This window comes from Xiphophorus maculatus, chromosome 15 (assembly GCF_002775205.1).
Source record: "Xiphophorus maculatus strain JP 163 A chromosome 15, X_maculatus-5.0-male, whole genome shotgun sequence".
Taxonomy (NCBI): domain Eukaryota; kingdom Metazoa; phylum Chordata; class Actinopteri; order Cyprinodontiformes; family Poeciliidae; genus Xiphophorus; species Xiphophorus maculatus.
In genome coordinates, this window is record NC_036457.1 from 8,181,180 (window position 1) to 8,203,172 (window position 21,993).

General features: G+C 39.0%; 3 protein-coding genes across 4 annotated transcripts in view; all 3 read left to right on the top strand.

The window, feature by feature from the left end:
- The window catches only part of lpgat1 (lysophosphatidylglycerol acyltransferase 1), a 53,731-nt gene extending 48,901 nt beyond the window's left edge, over positions 1-4,830 (top strand). For both annotated transcript variants that reach the window (XM_014470264.2, XM_023347853.1), the window contains exon 8: positions 736-4,830. In XM_014470264.2, the coding sequence (XP_014325750.1) occupies positions 736-887 (152 nt within the window). In that variant the 3' untranslated portion in view covers positions 888-4,830. The remainder of the gene's footprint in view (positions 1-735) is intronic.
- Positions 4,831-9,381: 4,551 nt separating this feature from the next.
- nek2 (NIMA related kinase 2) lies at positions 9,382-14,620 on the top strand. The gene is made up of 9 exons (XM_023347496.1): positions 9,382-9,719; positions 10,749-10,966; positions 11,044-11,284; positions 11,660-11,742; positions 11,826-11,952; positions 12,031-12,259; positions 13,711-13,765; positions 13,876-13,949; positions 14,209-14,620. Exons 1-9 carry the CDS (start codon positions 9,624-9,626, stop codon positions 14,400-14,402), a joined length of 1,317 nt encoding a protein of 438 aa, XP_023203264.1. The 5' UTR covers positions 9,382-9,623; the 3' UTR covers positions 14,403-14,620.
- Positions 14,621-15,597: 977 nt separating this feature from the next.
- slc30a1 (solute carrier family 30 member 1) lies at positions 15,598-20,890 on the top strand. Its single transcript, XM_005803160.2, has 2 exons — positions 15,598-16,488; positions 18,761-20,890. The coding sequence occupies exons 1-2, from the start codon at positions 15,921-15,923 to the stop codon at positions 19,624-19,626; spliced, it is 1,434 nt and encodes a 477-aa protein (XP_005803217.1). The 5' UTR covers positions 15,598-15,920; the 3' UTR covers positions 19,627-20,890.
- The last annotated feature ends 1,103 nt before the right edge of the window (positions 20,891-21,993 follow it).

A 21,993-nucleotide genomic window follows, 5' to 3' on the forward strand; every position in this document is an offset into this window, starting at 1 on the left:
TAAGGTTTAAATATGAGTAAGAGTTTGTCGACACACTCAACTGTTTTGATTTTGATAATACAGTATGAATATAAAAAAGTGAAGGTATAATAAGATAATACGCTTATGCTTCCATCTACACTTTGTGTTCTTGGCATTGACAGTTAAATATTTATCTATTTCTGTCTTAGTTTGTCCTTTCACTTTTTTTGTTTGTTTTGAGCAATGTATGTTTTTTTTTTTTGTTTGTTTTTTTTACTTGTGTATGGAAATGTTAAAAATTACCCCCCAAAAACATGAATGTGCAAATATTTTTTGCAAGAAATTGGAGATTGTTTTGAGTCAATAATTCCTTAAAGTTGATGAGAAAATACTCGTTATAAATGAAATAATCTGCCAGTGGAGCAAGACATTTCACCCAACTTATAATGCGTTATATTAATAATAAGCCTTATTAATCTTACTTAGAATGTGGGAAAAAAATTTGTTTTACTACCAAATTTATTATTATACTTATAGCAAATATTTTTGCATCAATATATTAAGGAATTATTGGCTTAAAACAAGCTTCTATTTCTTTCTGAAAAGTTAGTTGTAAATCAGTTTTGTCTTATTTCAAGTGTACTAGGATATTTCCACTAGAAATTTTCACATACTTGGTTAAACTTTGTTTTTGTAGTGTATCACCTCGATGAGATCAATAAAAGGAACAAAAATTTAATTTCAGAGTAAAATGATTTCTCCGTCTCCCTCCAGGATCATTCCCTCCTCCAGATGGCCAGAAGGAGGCGGCTTCCCGGCAGATGACCCTCGACCCCGTGTGGCTGTGCATGGTCCAGTCGTTTGCTTTCGCCTCTGGCTACATGTGGTACAATGTCCTCCAGTACCTCTACTGCTGTTTATTTTGAGCGCGCGGACGAGCCGGGAGTCTTTATCGGACCACTGGAAAAGCCTCAGGATCAGTCGCCATGTGTGTGTGTGACCCAACGTCACACTTTAACCCCTTCCCCTCCCTTTGCCTCCCTTCTTCTACGATGGATGAATGTACATCTGCAGCATTGGAGAGACCTGACAGGAATCAAGGAAAAACTAAATCATGAACACAGATTTCAAAAGTCCATAAAATACGACAACAGTCACACAGATAGGTAACTCGCACACAGACCCAACGCCACACATTCGCTTCCCCTCACCGTTCACATTTTAATGTTTACACGTTCTCATACATGTGGACACTTACATGACTTTTAGTGGAAGGCGATGAAACGAGGCTCAGGACCGGACTCGCTCCCCCCTCTCCGAGGCTTCAGCCGTTGTAGTTTTTCAGAGTTTGCAGTACGTCTGGACATGTCCGTTCGACTAGAAGCTAAACGCCCTCACTCTTCTTCCTCGCGAGAGTCGCCGAAGCCCCCCCTGGAACTCTCTTTGAGCCCGCCGATGATTCTGCTGGCTACACGTTGCAGGGCAGGTGGCTGTTTAAATGTTGAGGCGACGCAGCCTTCATTGCACTAAGGATCCATACTGCCCTAACTGCTCCCCGCCCCAGGAAAGACTTCGAAATGGTAGCTGTCAATTGTTTAATTTATTTTTCATTTCTTCCTTTTAACCCGCATATCTTCGCAACGACCGCCATTGTATTTGTTGTCTTTATTTGGGGGCCAGGGGATGTTGTTTCTAAATCATCAGGACTGTTTCTGTCCATGTGTCTGATAATGTGGCAGAGCTTGCTGAAAAAGTGGGATTATGTTTCTACTTCTGCTCAAAATCTAAAGGGATTGTAGCTGTGATGCGTCGCTAGATGAAAGAAGATGGGACTTACCAAAACATTTATTTAAAAAAAACAGAAAGCTGAAAATTTAACAATGGAAAAAGTAGGAAAAGATGAGCAGACTGGTCATCTAAAATGTACAGTGCTGTGAAAAGTATTTTACCCCTTTTAGGCGTTTTTTTCTTTTCAGATTTTTATTTGCATTTTTGTCGCTTATGTTTCAGATCATCAAAAAACTTGGTATCAGACATAGATAACCCCAGTACAAACAAAAAAACAACTAATTTCAACTGATTATTTAATTTGTTAATGTGAAACTCAATATCAGCCATGTTTTGGTCCACGTTCATTTGGAGATTTTTTTATTTTTCATCTCAGCCACGTCGGATAGTTTTCCAGCATGCGTTGCATATTTGAGATCATAACACAGCATCATGTTTTAGTCCAGGCTTTGACTAGGCCACACTTTTTTTGGAGCCATTCGGAGGTCGGTTTATCTCAAGTGTGCTTGAGATGAGGTGATGAATGAACAGAAGAAAATCCTCCTTTAGGATTTTCTGCTGCAGACCAAAATTTGCTGTTCAAGTTAATTATGTAAAGTCGTATTTGACAGCTTGTTTTCCAAAATGCTACCAGGTTTGAATCATGTGTCAGAAGACCTTCCCAAAGGTAGATTTCTTTTGTCTCAGGTTCACAGAATAATAGTTTCCCAAAATTCTTGGGGAAGTTCAAGATTTCCTTTGGCAGTTTGTAACAGACCTTTATGGTCTTTGTGGTGCGAAGCATGACACATTTTGCCCAGGTTCTTTATTATTGTTGAGCACTGACTATGAACCTTTACTGAGACAAGGGAGGCCAGCCGTGCTTTAGATGTTCGCTGACCTCCTGGATGAGTCGTTGATGCTTTTTTGGAGTAATTTTAATATTTCTGGGGAGGTTCTGCATTTGTGAATATTAACTTTCGCTGTAGTCTGGAGTACCAGAAATGAAACAAACACTGTAAACCTTTTTGGGTTGATAGAAATCTGTGACTTTCTTTGAGATTATCCAGCCGACTTCATGTTTCACCTCCAGTGGTCAAAATTTTATTCTTCAACCAAAACAATGCAATCAATCACTGTTTGTTAATTCTTAAAAGGGAATCAGTTACCTCCCAAAAACGCAAAATCTTACCAACTATTTTTTTGCCTAGTTTCTACTGCAGATGGACAACTTGAAATAAAGCAAAACTAACTTACAAGTGATGTTTCAGTCAATAATTCTTCAATATAAATAAAATCCTAGTTTCACATACAAATGGAAAAATTTTTACCTTTCTAAATCAATATTAAGGAATTGTTGACTTAAAACGAGCTGCTGTATCTTGCTGTTAATTTTGTCCTACTTAAAGTATGCTAAGGCATTTGCACTAGAAACTAGATGAAAAATACTTGGTAAAATGTTGTATTTTTGCAGCGTTCTTTCTAACCGAGGTCCATGTTCGTTTGGATAACCCTTTCTCTTAAATAAAATCATTGTTTGAAATCTGCTTTTAATATTTATTCAGGTTATCTGTCTGATATTAATAGTTGATCTGAAGCATTTAGTTGTGATTTTAAAAAAACAAAATAAAATAAATCTGAAACGGATAAAAGAAAATCGACAGCACTGGACCTTGTGGGTTCCTCTGTTTACCCGACTACGCTGCAACTCACACACAAAAATACTTTCATGTTGCTGGAGGATATTAAACTTCTGTCCTGACAGTAATTTCAGCAAAGCTGAATGGAGAAAACAGATATTTAAGCCATATAAGACTTATTGTTGGCGGTGAGAAAGTGCATTTTGTTTCTTGATTTTATAGAAAGCTACCCTAATGTTTAGCATTCTACAATAGAGATTTTGGCATACAGAGTTATAGGTGTCATAACTGTAAATTTACAGCATAACCTGCCTAAATGAGTGTGTGTGGTCGTCTTTACCCCTCATTTTTATATATAAGACTCATGTCGTGTTGCTCTGTGACGTCACATTTCGAGAACCGTTTCACCTCCAGTGGTCAAATTTTTATTTCAAATGTTTTTGTTTTATTATTATTTTTTTCTTTTTTTAGACTATGTGAACAGTTTTCGTTTCTCCATGTCATGCTATGTTTAAATCTTGTACATAACAAAGTTGAGAAAATGTTAGAAATGACTGCAGTGTCTCTCATTGGTGGTCCATGATCATTTAAAAAAATATTATTTTGAAATATGAATGTTTAAGGAAAAAAAAGAAAGGATTTTACCTTAACTTTACAGTATTACCCTGTGTTTTCATTTTTATTTTGTATTTTTGGAAATGTGCTTATAAGGTTATAGCTGCTGTACCTCCATGTGTGCAGTGACACACAGGGGTCCAGTGGCAAACTGTTGAAATAATGAATATTTAGAAGAAGAGATCTCAAGCCTTACCGGACGTGCCGGTTGAATACAATCTCAAATAATGCTGTTTCCTCTCGACACCTTTTGGGTTTGGTGTGCGTTTCTGAAAATTATTGAGGTGACGAAGTAAAACGTGAGTGAGGAAGGAGCAACCGTCGCGAACGATTGAAGCTCTCTCGAATGTTCCCGTGTCGTGGTTTTAAAGGGTATTTGTAACTTTCGTGGAGGAGCAGAGGTTATCAATATCAAACTAATGCAAAACGAAAGGTGCATTTTAGTTGCTGCCCTCCTGCTGTGCCACTGTTGGTAAAAACTGTGTGAAAAACAAAAAAGGGCTACCTGATTAGGTAGGTGAAAACATTTTGAATCAGACTGTAAATGTGTTTCATCCACTGTCCCCCTCAGACTCCTTTCCATTGTGAGAGTGACTTGAAATAAAGCATAATCTTACTGCTTTTATTTTTTATTTTAATTTCAATGTTTTCACTATGTTTCCAAAGAAGGCAGGGGAAATGTTTTAAAGATGTGGTTTTAGGAAATGAACACAATAGGGATTAAAACGTATAATGCTAGAATTGTCTCTGATTTTCCATTTTGTACTTCTCCTCTTAATTCCTAGCTGCACAGCCATTTTACAACACAAACAACTTGTGCTGGAATAAAACATCGTAAAGATCCTAACAGTGTGCATCTCTTTTATTATTCTAGTCTATAATATTCTTATTCTGATGGTGCCATAAGCTTTTTCCTTTTCCTTGATGACCATGTATGCCTTAATGTATGTACAAGCAGAAATTTTAAGAATAATTTGGAAAAATTTTACTTTGCTCTTGTGCTTTTTCAATATCTAATAAGTTTTTTTTTCTCCCCACAAATAAGTATGTACTGTACCAGTTATTCCGGTTAAAAGCTAATGGTATTCAGTTTTTGTGCTTTTTACAATCCCTTATTTCAAGTATCTAGAAAATTACTAAATAAATCTACAAAATGCTCTGGTAAGTGTACAAAAAAAAAATAATTTCATGATTGCTAGCCTCCAAAGGTAATGGGTAAACAGTACTAGCATAAAAATGCATGTTCGAATGAAACATTACCTGTTTATTAAGGGTGCTTTTTATCCATTTATTTTTTGTTATAAAGAAGCAGCAAAGTAAATGATTCTTTATATGCACTACTGCTACAAATGCTAGCTGCCAAAGCTAATCATAGCGTTGGTGTCCAAATGTGAATAAAAATTGTCAGTTTAAAGAGTAAATCAATCATGTTCTGATTAAAGGTAACCTGCTAATCAAACAGATGTTTCTATATTGTAATTAATTTAAGTAAATTCCAGTAAATTCATAAATATAATGCTTCCACAAATGCCAACTACAAAAGCTAATAACCAAGCTTAGCATTACCATCCAATGTCAACACAAACTGTAAAGAGTAAAACCTTCTGATGAAAGTTTATATTTTAATCAAACAGATGTTTTTATCATTTGTTCTAAGTAACAATATGTACATTACATTTGCTAAATTGCCACAAAATATAGTTGGGAAAGCGAATGGGCAAAATTAGCATCATCATCCATTTGCAGATATGAAAAAAAATTAAAACCACCACTCTGGAACCTTTTCACCATTTGCCACTTGTGTGTTAGACCTATAAAATATTTATTTTGCTTATCATTGTGCACAATGATCCTTAGAATGAGATCTTCTTGCAATCCATGAATGTAAGGAAGAGTTAATGTCTTTGGTTTGAAATTTTCAATTATATTTTAACTCATTGCTCCGTAACATGGATCATTTTACTTTTCACAATCCCTTTAAAGAAGACCTTTTTTTTCCAAACGATATTTGAGCTTCAACAAAGTGCAGAAAATTCATTGATTTGTACAAATGTTGAGGCCCCAAAGTATTGGGTGTAAAGCCGTGAGAAGAATCCAGGATTTTAATTTGTCGACTCCTATGGTGTCCTTTCATGTATTGTGCGGCATGAAGTTTTCAGAGAACTGGTTTCGACTGATCTCAGCATAAACAAAGCTTGTTCTTGCTCAGTCGTGTTCCTGTTATTTAACCATCCTGTCTGTTTAAGCTGTTTAGTGTCTGGGTTTCGTTACATAGCTCCTATTTCAGGCGTTACCTCAAGCAGGGACTTGGCAGGATGTCTGCTTGCACTCAGTGCATTAGTAGAACTGTTAATTACTATTACTACATGATATTAATTAAAAGGTGATTTCATTTTGCATCATATTAACTCATTTGTTCAGTATCTGACTTCTTAAAACCCTTAGTTGGCAGTTTAAGAAGTAGATCATTTGAAGCTTGAATCAATTTGAGTGACAGGAGAAGGTCAGGCCTGAAGAAAAGCCAAACGCTTTGGGCAGAAAATGAGAACTGAGGCTGAACAGCAGGAAGTGAGCTGGAAAACAGGATTAAATATGCACCAAGGTTTACCAAAACAGTCAGGAGGCAAGGCAGGGCAGCTCCTCTTCCACATGGTCTGCTTATGGAGGAGGAAGTAAAGGAGGAGGAGAAGCTCTCCACACATGGATGACAAAGGTCACCCACATGGCACAGACAAATAAATTTCAAGACTAGCTTTAATGTCCGCTGCAGACACACCTGCTTTGATGCCCGGACACCTGCGCTGAACTATTTCATGGGAGCTGCTTCCTGAGGTCCTCAATGTCACGCTTTAATGCCTCGGCCATCATGAACGCTTCAGAGAGGACAACGCTCCCTGAGTCAGCGAGCAGTAAAACATCCAGCTGTGGAAAAAAACCAGGGCCAGCCTGAATGTCACTGCAGCAGCTGCAGGCATTAAGGAGTCGCCCTCTCTTGTAAATCCTTGAACGTGTCTCACACGCACATATTTCTGGTTTACAATTAAAAGTATCATTTTTACAGCATTGACCAATTTAATGTGACTTTTACTCATGTTACAGGATGTAATAATCCTGGGTATGTCCGAAGTATTCAGAGCTTCACTTTTCGCACATTTTATCGTTCTACAGCCCTATTCCAAAACTGGCAGAGTTCATTCTTTAACTTCATACATTTACGAGTACAACAATTATTAATTTTTTTGCTAATTAAGAGAAAAAACTCTGGTCTAAAAGTTTTCCCAGACTTTGCTCACTACTTTCTTGAAGCAATCAGAGGCCTCTGAGCCGCACAAGTATATTTACAGACTCCTGCTGCAGTCGCTTATTTGTTATCTTGACTGCATACTTTAAAGGTGACCTACTATTCTTTCTTGAACAGGTTAGGATAGGTTTATGGATTATGCAAAACTTGCTCATTAGAGGTTTTAGCACAAAATCATTCTTGGATAATGAGATTTTAGTCTGTGTATTTTGAGCTCTTTTCAGAATGAACTATTGTAGCAAATTTGGTATCACTCAATTGTACTACAAACATTTTAACTGCAGAAACCAACACAAACATAATAGAATTCATTGATATCAATTTTACTTGATTTTGTTTTAAGGGGGATAGAGGTTGATTGCTGGTGACTTCTGCAAATGATACATTTTTTTATCTTAAAAATACAGCAGCACAAAACACCACAAAGGTAGCAGAGTTGATTGAATGTGGGGCAGCTGGTTGACCTTTGGTGACCTCTGGAAATATATTTTTAATATTTTGAAAATTTCTACTGCACAAACATTTGACGCCGATTTTGTTTAATTTGCGGAAGGCTGGAGGGGTAACTCTACCCAGAAATAGGGAATCAAGGATCACACAGGAAGTGAAATCCTCACATAACCCTGATTACAACCTTGCTGTCACCTCAAGAGAGGTGAGGAGGTTACTGTGGGTTGGAGCTGTCCGTCCTCCCTGCCTTCCCGCTTCCACTCATGCCCTTTCATGAGGGCAGCTGACGTCAGAGCCGCCAGGGGCCCTCGACTATCTCTGTTGTTTTGTAGCTGTCAGTTTTCCACTCTCTCCCCCTCCTACAACTGTTCCTGGCCGATGTCCAAGCTCTTCCAGCTCTTTGGAGGACTGACCTTTGCAAAGGCAGACAAACAGACCGGATCTGGTGCTCAATCAGTGTGTGGTGGCTAGCAAGGCAGAGAGGACTGGAGGGATAATCTGAGCTGTTACCGAGGCCGCCCCACTGAGAGGACTGTCAGCAAGCAGAAATCCCAGAGACTCCATTTATCCCAGTGAGGCGTCGCACATTTAGAGAAATCATCTCTCACCTGGAGGATTTAACCAACTCATCTGATAAATTGATGATGCTTTGCCCTTCTTTTGTGTCTGATAATCACAAATAAGACCAGAGGGTGTTTAGAGCTACAGGTGTAAAGTGTGATTTATCTGTGAATGAAAATAAGAAACCACATTTAGTGGAGAGCTTATTTTGAAAACGGAGGGAAGGATGCATAAAAAAAAAATTAAACGATCACGGGCAAACATGCATTTCTGGTGTTCTGGCCAGACCAAAGACAAATACCAGGACTTTTGAAATGATGATCTTTGGTCAGATGAGTTTTATAGTTGCATCATTGGGGATTAAATAACATTTATTCAGCCAATATTTCAGTGTCTGTACTGAGTTACTGTAAAAAGAAGAGAAGCACAGCAGTTAGCAGTATCAGTAACATACTGTGGGTGCAGAGTGAGAGGTCACTGCATTTTATTTTTCCCAGGTGGTAATTCTTTGGGTGTAAGCTGTAATACTGATACTGTAGGTGAACTGTTAGGATATACAGATATTTTTAAATAAATTAGTGAAAAGTACATTACCCAGTCTAAAAGTAGCAATATTTTTTAAATCTACACAAGTACAAGAACAACTTAAATTCCAATGAGAAATATACTAGACCTAAATTATATGTACATGTGTTTTTTCACTTTATTTGAAGACAGACAATTTTTTCTTTTTAATAATGAGAAGACGAAGAAAAAGTCAACTTTACGACAACCACTACTAATAATAACAGTAATAAAATTGGAACTTAATATACAATTTTGTAGAATATTATTTATTTCGATAATTGCTAAACGATATCAAAACACAGAGGCTTAGACGGACTTTTCCGAGTGTTTTGGCGCCACCGTGTGGACAATAGATGGGATTAACATCTACCCGCGCTACTCTCGCGGTTCTTAAACGTTTAGCAACCACATGATTGTTGCTTCACATCGACCAATCAGAGCCGACCAAGAGTAGCGATTTAGCCAATAAAATGCTAGCATTTCGGCACCAGTTTAAACTTATTGAGAGTGTTTCTTGTTTTGAGACCTACACCATCCACGCATAGAAAGGACCGATGGCGCCACAAAAAAGGAAAGCGTAATGTTTTGTTTTAGTTGAAGACAAAAAACAAAGGCATTTTGTTGTGTTGATTTTTGTTAGCATTTTTATTTGGTTGTTGTTGATTTAAAGAAACGTTAAGCCACGACAGAATCCATTCCAGCGTTGACGCTAACGTTAAATCGGGTAATTTATAACGTTAGTTTCGGCAAACACAACCAAAATGCCGTCCCGCGTGGAGGACTACGAAGTGTTGTACACTATAGGCTCCGGTTCTTATGGACGATGCCAGAAAATAAGAAGAAATAGTGACGGGAAGGTCAGTATGTGTCACAGATACTCACATTTCGAACTACGAAACCCACAACTAAAATATTAGTAGCTAGATATCATGTGTGAGTTTACATTGAGGGCTTTTAAGACAAAATTGGACCTTTCATAGAAACAAAAAATGTTTAAAGGGATTTAATTTGCCTAATAGACCCTTGTTTAGAGCTGAAATCTACCAATATGAGAAATTGGTAAGCTAAAACGGTGATAAAGAAATACAAAACGTCTTCATGATACGTTAAATGGGGGTTAAAAATACATTTACGAGCTTAAAATAAAACTAGATAATCACAACGCTTCGAAGACAATAGGTTAGATTCAATTATTGACGAACGCTAAAGTGAAAAAACCTCAAATTGATAAAAGGTGATTATGAGTAATTCGAAGTGTAAAATATCTCAAATTTTGCTTAGATGTTGTGTATTGGTATTTATTATAAGTGGTTTAAAGTGTCTGGTCACCCACAGTGGTATCCATATGCTTATGCTAATTAAGTTTTAAAATAACTCTTTGAAAAATACAAAGTGGAGAAAAAGAAATGTCACATGATGTAACCTTTAGTAAAATACCATGGTGTCACAGGATTTACACAAAAATTTCATTGTGTAACGGGATCCAGTAGTTTTATTTAAAACAGTCAATTATTATTCCTACTGCTGCTAAAATAATCTGAAATATTGAGTTATGTCAGTCCTTGTGATATGTATAATATTTACTTAAATTATGCTGTTATTTTAGTTTATTTGAAGCTATTCTTGTTACGGTTTGATAGTGGGATTTCCTTTGTGTCTTTTATTTTGTTTAAAGCGTTTGTGATTCCTATCTTAAAAGGTGCTATATAAATAAAGTTTTATTTACTTACTTTTCAGCATTGTCTGTCTTTTTATCTCGAGTCTCTTCAGAGGCTGATCTCCCACTTTTCTTCTTCACCTGTGTCTCCTGGCTGTTATTTTATTTATCTTTTTTTTTTATTTTCATCTCAATCCTTCTGGGTTATTAACGTTCTTGTGTTGTGCAGATCCTGGTGTGGAAGGAGCTGGACTATGGCACCATGGCAGAGAGTGAGAAGCAGATGCTGGTGTCAGAGGTCAATCTCCTCAGGGAGCTCAAGCACCCCAACATCGTGCGGTACTACGACCGCATCATCGACCGCACCAACACCACACTGTACATCGTCATGGAGTACTGCGAAGGCGGGGATCTGGCCAGTCTCATCAGCCGGTGCATCAAAGAAAGGTCGTTTCTGTGGCCATGTTTGCTTTTCTTCTCTTCTTTTATACATTTGCAAAGTTACAAATTTGTTTGCACTCCAGGCGTTATTTGGAGGAGCAGTTCATCCTGCGGGTCATGGCGCAGCTCACCTTAGCCCTGAAGGAGTGCCACAGCCGCAGCGACGGCAGGGCCACGGTTCTTCATCGGGACCTGAAACCAGCCAACATCTTCCTCGACATCAAGCAGAACGTCAAGCTCGGGGACTTTGGTCTGGCGAGGATTCTGAACCATGACACGAGCTTCGCAAAGACTTTTGTTGGGACGCCATACTACATGTCTCCAGTGAGTTGTGATCAGTTGCATTTTAGATGTGATTATCTTTCTGGAGACAAATTATTTAGATTCAGATAGAGTTTCTTAAGTCTTAGTACCTAAAATGTATTGTTACTTTTACGGTACCTTTTAAGAGTCCATAGTCACTTATTTTTTTATTTTTATTTTTTACATAAATGTATCTATTTTTCAAATTAATATGCAGATCCAAGTGAATAAGTCCCAGTAAAATGCATCAGTTTTTGGTTGCAAAGTAACAAAATCTGAAAGTGTTCCTCTCTTATTTTATATATATATATATATATATATTTTTTTTTTTTTAAATCAGCTTTATCTTTAAAACCAAAACCGGTCATGTTGTAATTCAGTCACTGTTTCTTTCAGGAGCAAATAAACGGGATGTCATACAATGAGAAGTCAGATATCTGGTCTCTGGGATGTTTGCTATATGAACTTTGTGCATTATCGTAAGTTATTCTACACACAGTTTGGCAAAACAGATTTCTCAAACAGTGTTACACCACATCAAGCTGATTGTTTTCCTGTTCAGGCCTCCCTTCACAGCGTACAACCAGAAAGAGTTGGCAGAGAAGATCAGAGAGGGGAAGTTCAGGAGAATCCCCTTCCGGTACTCCGAAGAACTCAACACCCTGCTCAGCAGAATGCTCAACTTAAAGGTTTGAAATATTAACTTGTTTTTTCCTAAACTGTACCTGCATTTGCACCTGTAAGGATGTCGTCCTCTTCGTCGGCAGGACTACCTGAGGCCATCGGTGGAGTCCATCCTCCTGAGCAGTTTGTTGAGCGACAGCGTTGCCGAGGAGCAGAGAAAGGCGCGGGCCCACAGGAAGTCTGTGGGATCAGACTGCGCCCCTCAGAAGCTGACTGAAGCGATAGCTGTCTCTGTGGCGGAGCTCAAACTCCGAGAGCAGGCGCTACGGGACAGAGAGCAGGCGCTGAAGAACCGGGAGGAGAGGCTGGAGAGTAAGTGGGGAGGCACAAACAGAATATTCCATATCTTATGGAGTGCTGTGCAAATATATCCAGAAACCTTCGGAGTTTTGCTAGGAAGGCAGCTTAAAATCTGAAAATCTCAGTGTAGCCCTTGACAAACTAGATTGAACGATGTTCTTACAGTCTGCAGAAATTTTGTTTTTTCTTGGGGTTTTCAGATCTTGAGTATTGAAAAGAGAAATGGAATCTGGAAAGATGTTTGTTTGCATACTGTCTTTTGTTTTGCTTTCTAAAACATTCTAATCTCAATGAGCATCTTTTATGTTTGATTTACCACATAATGCCCTAAGGGTAACACTTTAACTAATATAATGTTGTTTTTAAGTCACTGTGAAGCCACAGATTACATTTAATCATACCAAGGCAGATTCATAGCTTTTGTGACAGTAATACAACTTTAAATCAGTTTCAAAGTAAACCTGGAAATCCACAACTGCCCTTGTGTAGATCCCAAACAAAACATTAAAGACCACCAGATTAGTTTAAGAAAATGCATAGTTTAGGATTTAGTCCTGATTTGACAGGAAGTGTTAATATACTGCTGGCTAGTTTATTTGAGGCCATAAATGATCCTTTTGAATATTACTTGTATCAGAAACCAACTTCAGTTTTGCATTATGTGATGATTTCTGAAATAAACAGAAAATAAATGTAGACAACTGTTCTAACATTTTCCAACTTTTTATATAATCAAATGTGCAGAGATTTACAAAGATTTTCTGCTGGGATTGTGTGGAATTTAGAAAGTAAATATGTCGTAACCCTGCGGAAAAAGCAAACTGAAAGAAATTAATTAAATCCAGAAAATCTGGACATGGAAAATAAATTTGTTTTGGAAGTGAAACAGCAGCTCAAATCCCACAACTTGGGGGGTTTAAACTAAGAGAAAACTGAACCCATTTCCATGAGAAACCGCTAAATAGTTTGTACATGAAAGAGATGAATGTTTGATCACTTTTAGCACCATATGAAATAATAAAAAGAATCATAGCAAATAAAATTCTTCAGCAAAAATCTAGCAGCATTTCAGTTTGTTCACCTACCAGTCCTGAGTTCCTGAACAATTAACTGCAAGAACTTGCAGAAAATGCTACAGCATGCTAGCATTCAGTGACGGCATTCTGGAGAACATCGTATTTTGTTTCTAAGTTATTGAATATTTTTGGTTCAGGAAGTTTTAGAGTCTCAGTATTAAACTATGAGGTTGAGGTTTACTTTGGCTTCACTGTGAAACACAGCTGGCACGTTGTGTTGATGGCTACAGGTTTGTTCATGCTGCCTTTTGTAAAAGTGTTGCAATCAAACCGTGACCTACTTTCACTTCCACAGTTCCTGGCTGACAGCAATGTGTCTAGAAGAAATATGTGCAAGATAAACATATTATTTTTGGGAAACTAAAATGGTTTTGTTTTTGATGGCAGAAAGGGAGCAGGAACTGTGCATACGTGAGCGACTATCTACTGAGAAGCTTGCACGGTAACACTTGGAATAATCTAAACTTTAACGTATTTTACCTGTACTGTGGGTACGCTTGGAGTCTTTCCAGCTAATTGAAACTTTGTCTTCTGGTCTCGTCTGTGATTCAGAGCAGAGAGTTTACTGAAGAATTACAGTCGGCTGCAGCAGAAGGACCAGACCCTGGCTTATGGCAAAGACTTAGGTATGGGAATCCAGCAAAGGTGTTACCACTTACGAAACCAAGCCCTGAACTGAAAACAGCTCTGGTTTATTATTTTTGAATTTTAATCACTGGATGAATGTATTTATCATGTCAATAAAGCTTTTATACAAAAATGGTGTTTTAATTACCTCGCATCAGGGTTTTAGCTCATCAGTTACAACCTCAAATGACCTGGTTATTAAAAATTGAATCTAATTTTTCTGTGTTGGTCACTTGCCTCTTTGCTGTTTTGCTCTAGATCCGGAGGATCTGTCTCCCGGCAAGAAGAAAGTCCACTTTGCAGGTGAAAGCAAAGAGAACCAGCAGCCTGGTGGTCCATACCAGGATTTAATGCTGCGGCGGCTGCAAACCGCTAATCTGCGCGCCCAAAAACTGAGTGAAGTGGAGAAAATCTGTCAGTTCAAAAGCAGGCAGATCCTCGGCATCCGTTGAACAAAAAAAAAAGATACGGTTCAATTCAAGAGAATTTGAATGTGAAATTCTCAACACTGGATTTAAATTTAATAATTCATATATATGCATAGTATTTAAAGTTTTATTATACACTCTGTGTGAGTGCTTTTAAAATGATAGGCAGCTATTGCAATTTTTAATGTGCTTTGTATAATTTTGCTTTATTTATGTGAGCCTTACGGATTATTTTGTAAATATTAAAAACTGATTCCTTTGGGAATGAAACGTGTCATTGTTCATTGCAAACAGACAAATGTATTTAACAGCTTTCTAGTAAGTAGCCATTTGCATATCATTTAAAAAGACACTCTTTAATCAACACTTGATGGTTCCCACAAGGGGTCATCAGTTTCCTGTGAAAAATGTTATCACGGGCAATGGAGCAGAAACAGTTTGCGTCCAACAATCAATACTTAATTGTTGGATGTGATTAAAAAGGAAATGGCTATCAACACTCTGAGTCATGAGCAGAATGATTAGATTATTAGATGGCCTTTATATTCCCTAATTGTTTGACAAATGAAGCATTTGGTATTGCGACAATAATGTCAAAATAAATTCATATGGAAAACTCCATAAGTTTTTAGGACTCATTGGGAAAACTAATGTATGGTAAGAGTACATATTTATTACATCTATTGTAATAAAACTAATGAGTGCCTTTTTCCTTACTGCTGGAGGTAAGTTTTTATTCAAAATAGATTTGTGTCCAAAGGCATCTCACTGCTGAATTTCTTAATGTAAAATTAATAATGCATAAAGCCTTGCCTTTTATTTATTACAAAATGAAATTGCCATAACAGTCAAATGGATGTATAAACTTAACTAGCATATAAATATAGGGAGCTAATTTTGTCACCCCTGACCCTCCATATATAAAAACTTCAATGATAATAGAATAGCACTTAAGAAAAGTGTTATTTTGGTATTTGAATACATATGACACTCGTATATTTATAATAAGCTTAATAATAATCTCACTACTTTATACTATAGAGAATTTAAGGTAATTGTGGTCAAAAGCTTCTCATTACAAAATGTAGATTTATCATCATACATAATATTTAACAATTTATAGTAGAACATATTTAATTTGAATGGCATCGCGAGATTACAGTAAAGATGAAGCGTTCCTAGCAACCTCCGTTGTTCGACTTATTTGTACTTCCTACTAATGTCAGTTTTGAAACCTGACCAATCGTGTTCCTTCTTTTGACTAATCGTCCAATAGGAGCCCTTATAGGCGGGTCCTCGCGTTGCCGTGGTTCGTGTGGAAAGTTTACCGGCTCGGGTGCAAAGTTTCAACCGTCTGCAAACCGGAGCTCGTCGGCAGAGGAGTCAGGGATATGCTGGTGACGTCCGCCGGGTTTTCACACGGTTCCTAGAAGCCAGTAATTCCCATGATTTCCGCTCTTTGGATGTAGCTTCACCCGGAGGACACCGCGAAGTATTATCTCTCTGTGAACTTGAATCGACGAGGATCACCAGGTAGCGAAAATGGCCTGTGGACCCAACCGTGTCCGGTTGCTATGTATGCTCGCACTGACTTTCGGCTTCTTCGTCGTCGAGGTGGTGGTCAGCCGCATTACCTCTTCCCTGTCGATGCTCTCGGACTCCTTCCACATGCTGTCGGACGTTTTGGCGCTGGTTGTGGCTCTGGTCGCGGTGCGGTTTGCCGAAAGAACCCACTCGACCAACAAAAACACATTCGGATGGATCCGAGCGGAGGTGATGGGGGCTCTGGTCAACGCTATCTTTCTCACGGCGCTGTGCTTCACCATCGTCCTGGAAGCCATCGAGCGCTTCACCGAACCCCAAGAGATCGACACCCCAATGGTGGTGGTCTGGGTCGGCGCCGCGGGGCTCCTTGTCAACCTGCTGGGGCTCTTACTGTTCCACGGGCACGCCGGGGGAGGACACTCCCACGGGGGCAGCTCTCATGGGGACAAGGGAAAAAAGGGGAAACCCAAAAAGCTCAAGAACACTGGAGATGGGTCAGCGGCGGAGGAGACCAACAATCTGGTGGCGAGTCACAGCAGTCCGGGTGATGGCAGGTCAAAAACCGGTGAGTATTTAAAGTTTGGGCCAAACCTGTTGAGATGTGATGCATCTTACCACACCACAAATTAGAAGTCAACTGATCAGACTTATTTAAAATATAAATCAGAGCTTTCCTGATTTGGAGATTAAATTCGTTCTGTTTTGTCGTTTTCTAACTTTATATTCAAAAAGAAGAGGTTTCGCCACACATACAGACCTTTGGTCAATAACTACCAGCTTTGGGAACATTTTGTACCCATTTTGATGAGATTTGAACATTTCTGTAATAATATATCTCCACAATTCATCAAAAATACTCAGCCTGCAAGAAAAGTAACCATCGGATGGTTGAGTACACGGACAAGAAATAGAAGGCAGTAATGTATTTCTTTGAGTTGTGGGTACAAATTGACCAGGAGCCTAAGACTTACAAAGAGGTTATCCATAGTTACATGGTCTAGCTAACCACAGAGATATAATCTAGCAGATAAAACAACAAACTTGCCAGTTTTCATCCTAAGTTTGATATTATTCTTTAAAAAGTTAACAAAATATTACCTTCAACTTTCTTTTGAATCTGCTGGTTTTGTATTGGGAAGACTATTCCTGAACATTCAAATCTAGAAAAAACAGATAAGCAAAAATGTATAAGACTATGGGGTGATGCACACCCAGGTGGGATTGATGCAGAAATCTTTCATGATTGGTTATAAACATTCTCATATTGTGACTCTATTGAGCTTAAAATCAACTTCTAGCAGCCCAGGTTATCTAAAAGCACATCTTTGCATTGTCTTGACAATTGCAGCAGTGACTAATCTACTGTTTCCTTGACAGCCAATTGTGCTCAGGCATGTGTGCCTGTTATCACACATTTATTGAGTCATTGCTGTGGCCACAATTACTGACTAAGCGAGTAAAGCCTCAGATTTCACTCTCCTCAACTTTTCGAACCCCTGAAATAAAGTATATGACTCATTCAGGAGAAATTTTTGAAAGGGATTAAATTGAGCGACGTTGTGTTGGCACAGTTTCCCATTAAGCGAGTTCTTTATGTGATGCTGAGAGTCGTGTAGTGGTGTTGTGTTACTACAAACTGGCACAAAAGGCTCTTCAATTCAGTAAGTGGATGTTTGGAGTAAAACAGCAGATCCGCGGTTGGTTCCTACGTCCTTCAGACCGCTTCATTTATTCGCTCACTGAGGGGTTAATCTCATATACAGAAGACCATTTTCCCCTCCATACTGTTCAGCTGTGCCAGTTTCAATAAATGGCCGCTATATCCCCTTCTCTGTGCACTGATTGCGTTACTGGGTCATACATCAGTGTAGCCGTGGAGTCGACAGCCCCAGACACACCATTAGCTGTTGATGAATGACCAGACGGTGCCCAGGGATGGAAGGGGGGCGCCGCCGTCCCTCAGGTGCCACTCCCTCCTGTTTGTGCTCCTAGCTGCCTGCAGGTACTAATTAAAATATGCTTAATGTGAATTATGTGTGGAGTGTTGTATATAGGGTACAACATGCTGGGAGTTCATTCTTGCTCTTAATCCATCAAGACTGCTTGGTATGCTTTTGTCCTGTGTTTTCAGCACTAATAATGCAAATGGCCAGTGGGGTGCAAGACCCTCCAGAAAAAACCCACCAGTGTTTAGAATAAGAAAATGCAAAAAATGTTCAAAAGTTAAAACACTTGTACGTCTTAATTATTAATCTTGTTTTTAAAAGTTGTTTAACTTTTTGTGTTACTTGCTGTGAAGGCGTGGGCCACCATGATGTTATAAAAACACAATCATTTTTAGTACTGCTGTATAAATTATTGAAATGTACAACAAAATGTATGTTATGATGTAATTAATTTGATTTAAAACAGCAGTTACACATAATTTTTTCATATAAAATATCTATTATTACAGCTATAATGATGTTTTTTCTCAAATGTATCTTGAGTGTGCAGGTATTTCCTATTTGTTAAATAAAACATGTACTTTGACTGTTTTTTGTTTTTTTTAGTTTAACAAAAATCAGAGGAAGATTTTGAATTTTCATTTGGATTGAAAACGACTACATCTACAAGCAGCCAACCCTGAGTGCTGAAGCTTTTCTTGAAACTTTAACAATGGAAATGATTGAAACTTTTTCCAACCGTTAATATTGCAGACCTTTATTAGGATAAGCAGCCAGTTTCTCAGTCCGTGTGTCTATTTAAATGTTGTACATTTGTGTCAAAGTCCATTTGAGCACTCGGCTGTCATGCAGAAGTGATATGAACTCACCTCCCGAATCTTTTATCTGCAGATGTCAGCAGTAAAGACAACCCGGAGGTGCAGATGAACGGCAACACCCAGTTCGACGGCGACCAAGACTCGTCAGCGCAGCTCAACATGCGTGGCGTCTTCCTGCACGTCCTGGGCGACGCGTTGGGTTCCGTCATCGTGGTGGTCAACTCCCTCATTTTCACGTTCGTGTGGAGGCCGTGCACCGACAAGAACTGCGTGAACCCCTGCATCAAAAACAGCGACACGGACCTCCAGGCCTTCAATCAGACAAGCGGGGGGGAGGCAGGTCCCTGCTGGGTGCTGTACCTGGACCCCACGCTGTGTATCATCATGGTGGGCATCCTGCTCTACACCACCTACCCGCTGCTCAAAGAGTCGGCTCTCATCCTGCTCCAAACCGTGCCCAAGCAAGTCAACATCAGACGGCTCAACGAGCGGCTGCTGAGCCTGGACGGCGTGCTGGCTATCCACGACCTGCACATCTGGCAGCTGGCCGGCAGCCGGATCATCGCCACGGCTCACATCAAGTGCCGCGACCCCACGTCCTACATGGAGGTGGCCAAACGCATCAAGGACTTCTTTCACGACGAGGGCATCCACGCCACCACCATCCAGCCGGAGTTCGTCACCTTCAGCTCCCAGTCGCGGGACTCTCTGTGCGAGCTGTCCTGTCGGACTCAGTGCGCCCCCAAGCTGTGCTGCGAGACTGCAGACAAACAGAAGGGTGGCGTTGATCCCAAAGCAGCAGCAGCAGCAGCAGCAGCAGCAGCAGCGTCCCCAGCTGTGGATGTCGTCATTGAGACCCCGGAGCAGGCCACTGTCATCCAGGTGTCTCAGACTGATGCGAAGGCAGCCGTCCGCAAGGAGGTGGAGTCGTCACTGTGAAACGAAATGCACAGGCGAAACAGGTGGACCACCGTCACTTCCTGGAAGCTGTAACCTCGTGGACCAGTTCTGGACCCGATTAAAAAGTAATTCTTTTTTTCCGATCACTTCTCCAACATTTTGGTGAAGTTGATCCCTCTCGTTTTATCATCTCTTGCTCTGGCAGCACGGTTCTGACGCTCGTCGTCTTTTTCACGGACCTCATCTCCCCCAGGACTGGAGCGACGCCTGCATGACTGTCCGTCGTTTTTAGCACCTCGTCGTGATGTGTCACCTCATCCTAACGGTGTCGGGTTTTTTTCTGTGCCAAAGCTTCTCGCTGCAGAACCGAGGGGACAAATGGATGTGTAGATGAGCCTACAGACCTTCTGGTAAAATTAGTCCTCGTTATTTTGTGTGGGCTTTGAGCAAATCTATTTTCTTATCCTTTTGGCTGCAAGTGGAATAGTATTGTATTTCATAATAATTTAAGTATTTAAGTTATTAGAAATGATTTATCTTTCTGTAGATGCTGTTTTATGAGATTTAGTTTTAATGATACAGAAGGATTTTTTTTCGTCCTGGAGTTTATTTGAATGGAAAAAAAAAAAGAAATGTTTTAGTGATATATTTTCAGATTTGATGTTTTTATAAAAATCTTGTCGTTGGACTTTCCTCTGGCCTTGACGCAGACACCTCTCACCTTGCCTTTTAAAGAATCTGCTGTGGTTTATGACAATGTTTTGTAGTCGGTGTGAGGATTTCTTGCAGTGGTAGGTTTGGAAATTTTTAAGCCACACTAGCTTGAAGTTTGAGTCTGTTGTGAAGAGGCATGCGCTGGTAAGATAGCAAAAATATTTCAGTTTCACAGTATTACAATAAAACAGCAGAGCTCGATCTATTTAATTTGATTTAAAACAAAAACAAACAACAATTATTTCCACTACGATTGTCGCAATATTACAGCACATCTTCTTAATTCTGATTTTAAATTAGGCTTCTTTCAGCAACCTGACAACAAGTGGGGGAGGGGCTCCAGCGCTTTCTGTTGAAAACGTGGAAACTGAAACCGGCCCATGCCTCACCATGAAGAAACAAGCACTGTATGCCCTGCGATGAGACACTCTGAACTGGAAAACCTTCTTGTGCTGGTTGATCTTTTCTTTTCTTGTGCTGTTTTCAGCACCTTGTCACAATTCGTGCTGGAGAGTTTTTATATATATGGATATAATATATCTCTCTATATATACATATCTATCTATCTATCTATATATAAAACATGTTTCCAAGGCGTCCACTGCAAAAACTCAAAGTTTTACCAAGTATTTTTGGTTTAGTTTCTTGTGTAAATATCTCAGTATGCTTGAAATAAGACAAAACTAACTTAAGTAAATTTTCAGCAAATATAGGAGCTCATTTTAAGTCAGTAATTCCTTAATATTGATTTTTTTTTAAAAGTACTAGTTCCACTAGTAGATTTTTTTCCTACTTAAAACATGGAGGAAAATGTCCTATATCTTGGTGAAAACTTACTTCTAAGTCAGCTTTGTCTGATTTTTAAGCGTTTGCACCAGAAACGAGACCAAAATGTAGTTTTTGCAGTGTTGTAGCGTGTTTGCATGACCAAACCAAGACCTGATGTTCTACGTTTACCAGCTCTACTCTGAGCTCTCGCTGCTGCTCCCTAGCGCCTGCTGGAGTCCGCCGATATAACTCACAGCTGTGTTGGAAATGACTCGTCATAAAGCTCGCCGTTTGGTGAATTTAAAGTTCATATGGTGGCCTTGAAACTCATATGACTTTTTCCTGTCAGTCACCACAGATATCCTCTGAAGTTGGTACATTTCAGATTTCCACTCCCTATTAAATGTGTATGCAATATAGAAAACGTGCTGGGAAATGTATTTTTGTTCATTTGTAGCGTTTTGTCACTTTTACTGTGTCTTTTATGACTTGAGCTCTATGTGAAAAGGAAGGTGTTTTTATTTCAAGCACATGTCTGCTGATGTGTTTTAAATATATATGCACATATATCTATATATATTTACAGTACCTGTCCGATGTGTCATTGTGAAATAAAACAGCTGTTTGGTCCAGCTGAGAAACAGAACACATCTGTCTTTGTCTTACTTTCAACAGTTTTACAGCTAAAACTGTTTATTTTTCTTTAAATCCAGGATGTCCAAATATTTATTATATGGGCTAAAATCATCATCTCAAAAGTACTAGCAGGTGAAAAACATATAATTTTAAAAATTTAAATTTTTGGAAATTTCAAGTTTATTGTAGTAGTTCCTACAATAAACTAAGTAGGAACTACTTTAATTAAACAATCAGATTTTTTTTTCCGCAGGGAACTTCGAGTGGTTTTCACATGTTTTCCTTAAA